This window comes from Arabidopsis lyrata (genome assembly GCF_000004255.2).
Source record: "Arabidopsis lyrata subsp. lyrata unplaced genomic scaffold ARALYscaffold_6, whole genome shotgun sequence".
Lineage (NCBI taxonomy): Eukaryota > Viridiplantae > Streptophyta > Magnoliopsida > Brassicales > Brassicaceae > Arabidopsis > Arabidopsis lyrata.
Genome location: NW_003302550.1, coordinates 20,999,147 through 21,009,749, shown reverse-complemented (window position 1 = coordinate 21,009,749; position 10,603 = coordinate 20,999,147). Strand labels below are relative to the sequence as shown.

General features: G+C 32.8%; 1 protein-coding gene and 1 pseudogene across 1 annotated transcript; one reads left to right on the top strand and one right to left on the bottom strand.

Annotated features, from left to right (window-relative positions):
• The first annotated feature begins 374 nt into the window (after positions 1-374).
• LOC9310754 lies at positions 375-1,423 on the top strand (annotated as a pseudogene).
• Positions 1,424-9,329: 7,906 nt separating this feature from the next.
• LOC110227790 (uncharacterized protein At4g04775-like) lies at positions 9,330-10,273 on the bottom strand. Its single transcript, XM_021023389.1, has 3 exons — positions 10,074-10,273; positions 9,768-9,973; positions 9,330-9,696 (listed from the first exon to the last, which is right to left on the bottom strand). The coding sequence occupies exons 2-3, from the start codon at positions 9,945-9,947 to the stop codon at positions 9,424-9,426; spliced, it is 453 nt and encodes a 150-aa protein (XP_020879048.1). The 5' UTR covers positions 9,948-9,973; positions 10,074-10,273; the 3' UTR covers positions 9,330-9,423.
• Positions 10,274-10,603: the final 330 nt, after the last annotated feature.

Genomic DNA, 10,603 nt, shown 5'->3' with positions numbered 1-10,603 from the left:
TCCACACATATGAGCAGTGTTGTTATGTGGTTAATGAACATTATTCGGTGATGAACAGTATCTTAGACGTCGGAATGAACAGTGTCGGAAATATATTGAAGTAGAAAACTATTTTCTTTAATCAATGGCATTTTCGTTATTAATCAAAAGTATAAGGAGATTTTTGATTTGCTTTTTCTTTCTCTTTCATAGTTACTTAATTTTTAAGTTATCATGAATAGATTTTTAATTTTTCAGTCTTCTATGTATATCAATTAATATAACCCTTCTATTTTTCCACATCACTTTTTCTGATTAAATTTCAAAACAATCATTTGTTTTGGTCCAACCAAAGTAATAGCCCACTTAATAGTCCACTTAGAAGACAAAAAAAATCTAAAAGCCCTTGGATTTTAAAAACGTAGTAGGTAAGCTTCCGAGAATAACTCCACCGCCGGCGTCCGATCTTTCCACCGTGTAATCGTGGTTGACTCGCCGTACAGTCTCTTCCAATTGTGAAACCTCCGGTGCTTATGCCTCTGCTCCTGGCCAATCGTGTCGGCCGAGTTTCTTTTGCGTTTAGGATCATATGCTTTTATCACCGGAACTCGGCGTAGACAAGGATTTGCTCAATAAAGGAACAACAGAAGAAGAGGCTTAAGATTTATGTTGATAATGGAACCAGTAGCTCAAAGGCTGTGTATAAGTATTTCTCCAGTAAACTCATAGATCAAAGATCTTCCGAGGTTAGTAAGGACAATGATTATGTGTAATGTGACACTGCTTTGATTAGTAATATACTAAAGATCTTATGTTTTTATCTATTGCATAGGTAAAAGCTCTCAGTATGCTAAGTGTAGAAGACAAAACTCGGGTTGAATCGGTTCTTGATTACATTGAGGATATCGATCTTCGACGTCGGATGTTACCATATATCAAAGCTTTCAGCTTTGGTCTTAAGGATTGGCGCTTAAGGATCAATTGTATTACTAATCCTTACATGTATGAACAGGTTTGATGCTTTATTTCGATTCTTTTTGGATACTTTGTCTATTCATTCACATTGTTTCCTTGTGGTCATTAAACTCTTCTTGAATCTGAGCATGTCCTTAAACCTTTCCTCAATAAACTACTCTATGTCTCTCTGTTGCAGTTGTTAAAAATAAGTTCGGCGGATCTCATTGCTTACGTATTTTTCATCTCGTCTTATTGATGCGAAGAAACTGCTAAAGCTGAATAAAGCTTTCAAGATCAGATTAGGAAGAGGGTTATATGGAGGGTGCCTGGTAATTGTTTTTTATTTGTTGCATCAAAATCCTCTCTGTTTCAAAAATCAATGATTGAGAACTTGTTCTAAGCATAGGGAATGCGCGCAAATGGTAACCATCAACTAAGCGATGGCAAGCTTCTTAGTCTACAAAGTTCTGCAGCTGGTCTCAGGTAAATTTTATTTCCTTATCACACTTCTGTTGTTCTGAAAGAACTGAGGATAGGTGGGTGGGCGGGCGGTGCGACGGTCAGGGGTCCAATTCTGTAGTCCAATAATTAAGGGGCCCATTTTCTAAAATATTTTTTAAAAAATATTAAAAAATTAGATTATAACATAAAAATAAAATTTAGAAAGGTCTATAAAATTGTTTATTTATTGTTTTTAGTATTAGTAATTAATATTTTTAACAAAAATAGCATATAAAATTTTTTTACAGCAAAAAAACATTAAAAAAATTTCTAAGAATCCAAAAAAAATTTTCGCCCTAGGGCCCATAAAAATGTTGAGCCGGCACTGGTGCCACTAATCGAGAATCGGTAACCTCTTATGCCACTCTTATGTTTGCTTTTTACTAGATGTATGTAGCCACGCATAAGCGTGGCTTGTTGCATATTTTTATTCTTTAACATGTAAAACTATTATGCATATATTAATATTTTTAGATATGGTGGAAAAAATAAAAAAAAATATTTATTTATACAATGATGAATGGTGGAAGTTACATTTAGAAAATAAATGCATTTAAAGAGTTATAATGTTTGTAGAATTAGTAGGAAAACCATTCAATTTATAATTATGTCAATGTGAGTTTAATCAAATAGTAAATGTATTTTAGTGGGGTTGAGTGATGTCTTATATTTATTTAGTATGAGTTATTAACATTGATTTTAAATTTAGTATAAGAGCCACAAATGAATTTAAATATAAGTTAATTATAGATAAATATTATAGTATACTAATGTTAGAAAATATTAAGAAGAAGAAATTGAAAGTGAGAAAATAATATATTTTGTAGATATAGAAAAAAATTTCTTACACTTTAATATATCCAAATTATACAATATTAAGGTATATATAATTTTATTAAGATTAAATATGAACATACAACATATATTTTGAATTTATTTATTAATTATTGTTCTAATTTTGAATTAAATCCAAGGATACTCCCATTTTAAAAAATCTTTTTTATATTTCACTCAATTTAAATTATAATGCTAGGTTTCATTATAATGATAAATGTAGGATTTACATTGAAAAGTGTGATTATCAAATTAGTTTAATTAACTTGATTTGTTTTAGAAAAAAAAAACTTTAAACCACGGAACTTGAGTAAAATAAGCATAATGATCTTTGTATAATTATCTATTGGATAAAAAACTAAATGTAATGGTGAGTATATTAAAAATATTACAAAAATATATTTGAGATAAGAATGAGTAGTTGTAGAAGAAAAAAACTTTAAACCACAAAAACTACATAAGTATATATCTATTGGATCACAAAAACTAAATGTATTGATGAGTATATTAAAAATATTGCCAAAAAAAGTTTGAGATAAAGAAAAAGTAAATTAAGAAGTAAAGAAATTAAAGCACACAAAAATCGAATAAAATAAATATTATAATGATATTTTATATAATTGTCTATTAGATTAACAAAAATTAAACATAATGATGATGAGTATATTAAAAATATTACAAAACAGTTATTGAGATAAAAATAACAAAAAAGTAGGTACAATTTCTTTGATAAATGTATTACAATAATTTATTTCAGTTTAAAGATACATGTATATATAAAAAAAAAAACTCAATGTCTAATATAGATCTTGGAGATGGATTTAACTTTATCACCTTGTTGTGATATTGATTGAATTGCTCTTTTTGAATCTTCATCGATAAATATGAATTTTTTTGTTATAAGCATCAAAACATTTATCATACATAATAATTTTGAAAAATAATTTTATTTACAACAAAATAAGAAAAATATAAGATACATACCATATCTAGACTTTAAATATAGAAGCAAACTCTTATAATGATGTCTCAATTGATTTTTCAACCAATGCAACAACATAAGAAAGAAAAAGAAAGAAAGAAGAAAAATATTTATGATTTGAGATATGGTAGATGGGGATGAGAGAATGATTATTTATAGGATTAGAGATGATGAAAGTTACATTTAAAATTACAATTAATAGTGTTGTTGAATGACATTGAGTGTAGAAACATATTTAATACATAATTTAAATCATTTCAGTTAAAATTTAGTATTTAAAAGTATATGATTAAATATATTATATTTATAATATAATTGGATGTGAATATTATTATTTTTAATTTTACTTTTTAAAAAAGAAATGTCAAGTGGACCAATAAGGGGAGAGTGAAACCTTACTTTTATATGTATGATTATCGAATTAATTTTAAATCGAGAAAGTGAGTAAATTACATAAAACCCATACGAAAATAAGTAAATTACGACCCAACCAAACAATCCGAACCCAGCCCATAAGAAAATAACCCGGCCCATACAAAATCCCCAAATTTACCCTAATTATGAAATTCTATATATACATTTTTGGAGTACATTTAGCAAATAAATCCTGGAGTTGTCTATTATTTACATAGGAATGCCATTGGCGGGTCGGGTCGGTTTTATGATTTTGCACCGGAAATATTGCAGTCGGATTTTTCCTTAATTACAATTATCATAAATCACATTAATTTTTGACTAATCTTACGGATTTTATGGTGTATCTAAAACTAAATGCTAAAAGATCCGATTTTGGTAATTAAATTTTCGTTTGGTAGTTTAATATTGTTAAAAAAATTAAAAGTAAATGCTAACTAATAAATCCGTGAAATACTGTTATATTTTTTAAAATTTTTGTTTTGTTACATAAATTATGTAATTTTGTTAGTACAAACAATATTTAAATTATGTAATTTTGTTACAAACATTTTTTATTTGTTTTAGTGGTTACATACATGGTTTAATCTATCAAAACATGTATTATAACTTAAAAGTTATGAAGATTTTTAATTATTTGTTTGTATCGTTTTTGATTTTGATACATAAATACTATTACTTTCTTATAAAAAATTTAAATTAAATGATTATACAAACTCAAATCTTGATACAGTATATAATAATCGAGTAAAATCTTCTTTTAGTTGTTTAATGAGATCAATGATATATATGGAAAATGTACTCAAAACAGGAAAATCTTATATTATATATTAAGATTTTTAGAAATTATCTCAAGATTTGCATGTATCTCATAAATCTTTTTTTTTTTAACTGAATGGCTTAACTTAAAAATCAACTAGAGATAATATCTCATTCCACTCCCTATATATAGAGATCTATTGGTGTGAGCAATAATCATAAATATATAATTTCTCTTTTTCCAAAGCAAGTAACTATTTCAAAATTTTGGGAATATCTTAGCTCACGTCATGATGCTAGAGTTTAATTTTGTTTTTGGGCAAAGATGCTAGAGTTTAAATAGAACCTCATCTTCTTCTAATAAGATGCTATAACATCACGTCATCGTCTTTTAATATTAGAAAAGCGAGTTTTAAAAAAAAAATTATGTTGCAGCTATAGAATTTGAGATCTTTGGAAAACTATGGAGAATTGGAGATCATCAACTTCATTTTTAATAAACTATTAAATAAGGCATGCAGTAAAAGGTTGATTAGTCCTTCTTCTAATCATCAGATATATGTTCAATATTATTTTTTTTTACATTTTCATGTTTAATTTTTTTATGATGTTTGTAAATGATTTTATTTTGTAGGCTAACAAGTTCACTCTTTTAATTCATTTTCTTTAAGGTAAGAAGACAAATGAATTTGCAATAAAAGAAAATTCTTATTTTTAACTTTAATTATTCTAATGTTATGGGTTTTAATTGTTTTTATGATATATGTCTTTACAAAACTTTGGATACGGGTTTTGGTTGGTATTTGGTAAGTGTAATTTTTCTAATCTCAAAACATTTTCTAACAATTACGGTGTTTTGTATGGTTAACAATCACATCATATATAACTTTTTTTTATTTAACGTATTTCATGTTTAATTTTTTCTAATACTTTTTCTATCGATGTTAGTTTTAAATAAATAAATATATATATATATATATATATATATATTTTTATATATAAGTTCTTAATTAAATTTATTTATTTTTCTTACAGAAAAATAGAAGTTTGTAGCAATCCTCTTTTGATTTGATCTCATTTTTTAAGTGTGAAAGTAATATTGGAGGAAGAGTAATCCCATAATTGTATGTACGAATTAGTTTTGATCCATTTTAGTTTCTTAATATGTAAAACGAAAATATTATTGAAAAGATTTTAATGACAAAATCAAAAACAAAATCGAGTAATGGAAAGATATTCCGAGATTTTCTCATATTTCCATTAACTATAACAAAATTTCTTAATTATAGTATTTTTATCATTAATATCGATTTATCATTAACAAATGTAATTGTTTCTTAACTCAAAAAGTTGTGTAGAAAAAATGATCCACACGACCATCACAATATTATCAACAACAGAAAATCTTCAAAAATATAATTTTTTTATAATAATATGCCCCGCGGTGTACCGCGGGTGAATCTCTAGTTTCTCTAAGTAAAACTGAAACCGTAAAAATCTCTTTCACTAGTCTGCCGTCTCCGAGTTCTCTCTGTCGCGAATCACCGTCGCTTCTTTTCCGTTTTCGTTGTCTCCGGCGTATCGTCGTCTCCGCCGTCTTCTTCTAGCGTGGGAACTTCGTACTCCGTCATTCGTCTCCTCCTCGGTGGTTTGTCTTTTCGTCTCCTCCGACTCCGTTCAGCGTGTCTTCGTCTCGTTCTTATATGGCTCGCGTGAAAGGTAGAGATAACAGGGTATATGAATCAACAGAAGGGTCTCGAGAAGGGGCTGCAAATCCGGATCCAACAGAAGCTTCGACGGACGCTTCAGTTCCAACAGAAGCTTCGACGGACGCCGCAGTTCCAAAAGATGCTCCGACGGATGCCGCTTCTCCAACAGAAGCTCCAATGGATGCCGCTGTTCTTCCAACAGAAGAACCGACGGATGCCGCTGTAATTGTTCCAACAGAGGAATCCGCAGAAGTAACCACCGAAGAATTAGAAGTTTCTTCGGTTCCGGAATTGTCTGATAAAGAAGAGAAAGAAGAAGCCAGTGAGTCAAAGGAAGAAGAAGTCGGTGAGCATGATAAAGAAGTCTGTGAGTTGTCAATTGATGGTCAGGGTTGTGATAACGAGGAAGAAGAGAGAGTTATTGATGATGAGGGTGAAGATGTTGCTGGTGATAATGAGGAGGAAGATGTTGCTGGTGTTGTTAAGGTAAGTAACAGTTTGTATTTGTTGTATATGGTGTGTTAAAGGTAAGCAACATACATAGTTGTACTCAGTTGCATGTGTTTGAATATGCAGAATATAGTTGATGATATTGCTGCTGAGGAAGAGGAAGAGGATAGGGTTAATGATGTTGCAGCTGATACAGATGAGGATGATGATGATGAGGAATCCCAACCACTGCCGCCAGAAAGCATGTACTTTAGTCCAACTGAGTACAACAAGGTATGTAAGGTAGGGAGTAGGTGTAGAGTTGGCCAAACAGTGGCCATGATAGAGGCATTTGATGAGGAAGTTAGTTGGTTTAGTAATCATGCTCAGTTTAGGCATATATTCCACATGCCTAAGGAACCAAATCACATGATTCAAGGCATGTGGATGCTTATGCTTCGCACTGCTCGCACGGATATGAAGAATGAGTGTTGGTTTGTTGTGAATGGAGTGCCTATAAGGTACTCCTTGAAAGAGCATGCTTTGTTGACCGGGTTGGACTGCCATGAGTACCCAAAGAATCATGAGAAGAAGGGTAGTTTGAGGTTTGTCAGAAGGATGTTTGGGAGGACAGACCTAATCAAAATCAAAGATGTAGAAAAGAAGTTGGCAGCTATTAAGAGTGAGAAGTGTTTGGATAGGAAGAAGTTGATTATTTTATTGTTTTTATGTGCGGTTGTGAAGGCTGATTCTAAGGGTGATGGGAACATAGAGCAATTCCTGTTAAGGATTGTTGATGATGTTCATGCTTGTGAGACATTCCCGTGGGAAAGGTATTCTTTTGAGCAATGTATGACAGGGATCCGGAGAATGATGAAAAACATGAAAGGTTCGGTGAAACCAAAAGCACAGAGCAGCTTTTTTGGATTCATCACTCCTCTTGAGGTAAAAACTTGTGAATATTGTAATGAGTTAGAGTGTTTAAGTTATAGTAGTAAAACTGTGTTATTGTGAATGTGTAGATTTTTGCATTTGAGTGCATACCACAGCTTGGAAGGCGATTCAGAGAAGCTGTTCCCGCAGCTAATTAATGACTGTCCAAGAATGTGCAAATCTAAATTCACTGACAGTTGCATGAAGGGCTTTACCTTGGATTAAATAAACCAAGCCCTTGGTGAAATTAAGGTTAGCTTTTGGTGCCTTTACTTCTCTTAGTATGCATATGTATTGAGATTGATGCTATGTGTATTTGACAGGATATCTCAAGCATCTTGGAACCTGATATGGATGAGAAAGAGATGTTGTCTGGCCTTGTTGAGAAAGATGTTGATGAAGGGATGGGATTTATTGATCCAGTTGTTGAAGGTTGGAGAGAGCAGCTGATCAGAAAGAAGAAGAAAATCTGGTGGAAAAGTCTATACCAGATGGACTTGCAGGCTCGAGGTTTTGGTGATGTTGTCCCTGAAGTGGCTGAGAGGCTTGGTGATGTTAAAGAAAGTGATGGTGAAGTCCCTAAGAGGCTTGGTGATATCCTCTCATTACAGTCAGCTGTGGACAAAGGATTTGCGAAGATCATGGAGAAGTTGTCTGAGATGGATAGCAAAGTGAGTATGCTGGATGGGAGAGTGAAAGACTTAGAGGGTTATGTGTCAGTCCAGCTAGGGAAAGAGCGGTACAATGAGTATCATCCAGGGACTTCAAGTGATTTTGTGCCAACCTATTGTACACCAACTGCTAATCAACCAATAGCGAGTCCGACAAAGGCTTTGGTTCTTCACAGTGGTTTCACAGACCCTAAGCCAATCCAGATTCAAGAATTGAGTGAGTTTACATTTTTGTAGTTTTTATTGTAACATACATGTTCTAACATTGGAGTTGTGTAGGTGATGAAGGTGATCAGGAGCAGCTGGCTAGGAAAGAGAAGGAGAACAAGAAGAAGAAAGCAGTGAGGCCGAAGCATAGTGACCCTACAATCCAGACCGGGAAAAAGAGACAAAGGAAGGCTTCCAGGTTTCAGGCTGAAGAGTTTACAGCAGAGGGGAAGGGGAAGGGGAAGAAGCGGCAGAAGAAATAGGTGATCTTTATGAGAGATCACTCTTTATGAGTAATTGATTTTGTGTAGGACAAAACTTATATTTTCTGAGTATTTTGCGGTTATCTTTTATTAGGATTCAAAACATTGTACTATCTTTTGGTTGTGTTGTGGTTTAGATGCATTTTTTGTATTTGGGGTTTGGGATGATCCAGAAATTATATTTTAAAAAATTATGCATCTGGTCCAACTACTAACAAACGTGGGATAACTATTAATACAAGTAGGACAACATGAACAACTACTAGTAATCCTGGGACAACTATGTGATGAACCAGGGACAACAGGGACAACTACTCAATACAGGGACAACTACTATTAAGAACGATGGACAACAGGGACAACTACTAATCAACCAGGGACAACTTTGTGATGAACCAGAGACAACATGGACAACTACTAATAATACAGAGACAACTACTTTTGGTTGTGTTGAACCATGGACAACTACTAAATAAAATAAATTTTAAATTTAGTTGTTCCGGTTGAACCAGGGACAACTACTAATAATCCAGAGACAACTATGTGGACAACCAGGGACAACTACTAAATACAATATATTTAAATTTTAGTTGGACCAGTTGATCCAGGGACAACAACTATTAAAAATACTTAGTGAATACATATAAGTCGGAGTTGTACCGGTTGAACCAAGTACAACTACCATTACTGCAGGTACAACTACTAATAATACTTCATGAAAACACAATTCCATATCCAAAATACAAATTCAAATAATACAAAGAGTAGGAGGTAATCATACAATATTACCACCTTGAAAGTAACCCCCTAAGCCTCGCAATCTCGACTTCTTTTGTGGCTAACCTCTCTTTAATGTCATCAATTTCTTCACGCATAAGACGAAGAGTTTCCCGGATCGACTCCAATGCAGGATTTCCACCCCTCCCATATTCAAGAGAGGTTAACACGTCATCTTTATGTCTGTCAAATAGGTGGTGTATCTTGGACAGCTCCTCAGTTACCGCCCAATCCCACCACTGAACTAGGTGATCTCGATTATCCTTATATTCGTCTCCATCCTAGGAAGAATATAAAAAGTTAAAACCAGCAAGTTGTACTTAGTTGTTCCAGAATTGAAACTAAACCATACCTTAAGCACTGGGCATCTGTATACGCGCTCTCCTTGGCGCTGTCCTGTTAGACATCGCTCAAGTTTGACCATCTCACCACAGAAACACCTCTCGGGAACACCATAATTGGCATCCGCATTACATTCTCCACTGTTGATGCTTGCTACGGATGTGGAGGGTTGGGAGTAACTATAAGGCATATCTACGGTTTAGAAGATGAGTAGATCTGACCATTCAATCAAACATAAATCAATTAAATCTTAGTAAATCCGAATTAGTAGAAAGCAGATCTATTAAATTGAAGTAGTCTAAGAGAATTGCCATACCTTATAACGGCGAGAGAAGGAAGAAGAAGAATAGATCTGAAAACCCTAATTTTTGGGTTTCTCGTTTTCAATAACAGAAGAAGAAGAGAGAAGAAGATATGTGAGAGAAGTACCCAGATTTCGCAAAATTTGAAGAAATCTGAAAACCCTAATTTTTGGTGGTCTCGTGAAGAAGAGAGAAGAAGAAGAGAGAAAAGAAGAAGAAGAATCGGAGTCGAGATGTGTGAGAGAGAGAGAGATAGAGAGAGTAGACTTATTAGGATGAGAAGATTCGAATTAAAGTAGATCACGGGGTGGGCCCGGTTTGAGTCAAAAACTAGTCAAAGACTAGTGTGAACACATTTCTGTGGGACCCCCGATAAATAGATTTTCTACATAGTTATCTTTAGATGTTCAGTTGTCCTAATTTCCTCACTGTTGAACTATTTCTAAATTTGTAATTTTGTAGTTGAACCTTAAAAAATACCATAGATATCTAGTTGTTCACATCAATTTCCACATTATATATATTGGTGTTTAAGAAGTTTTCA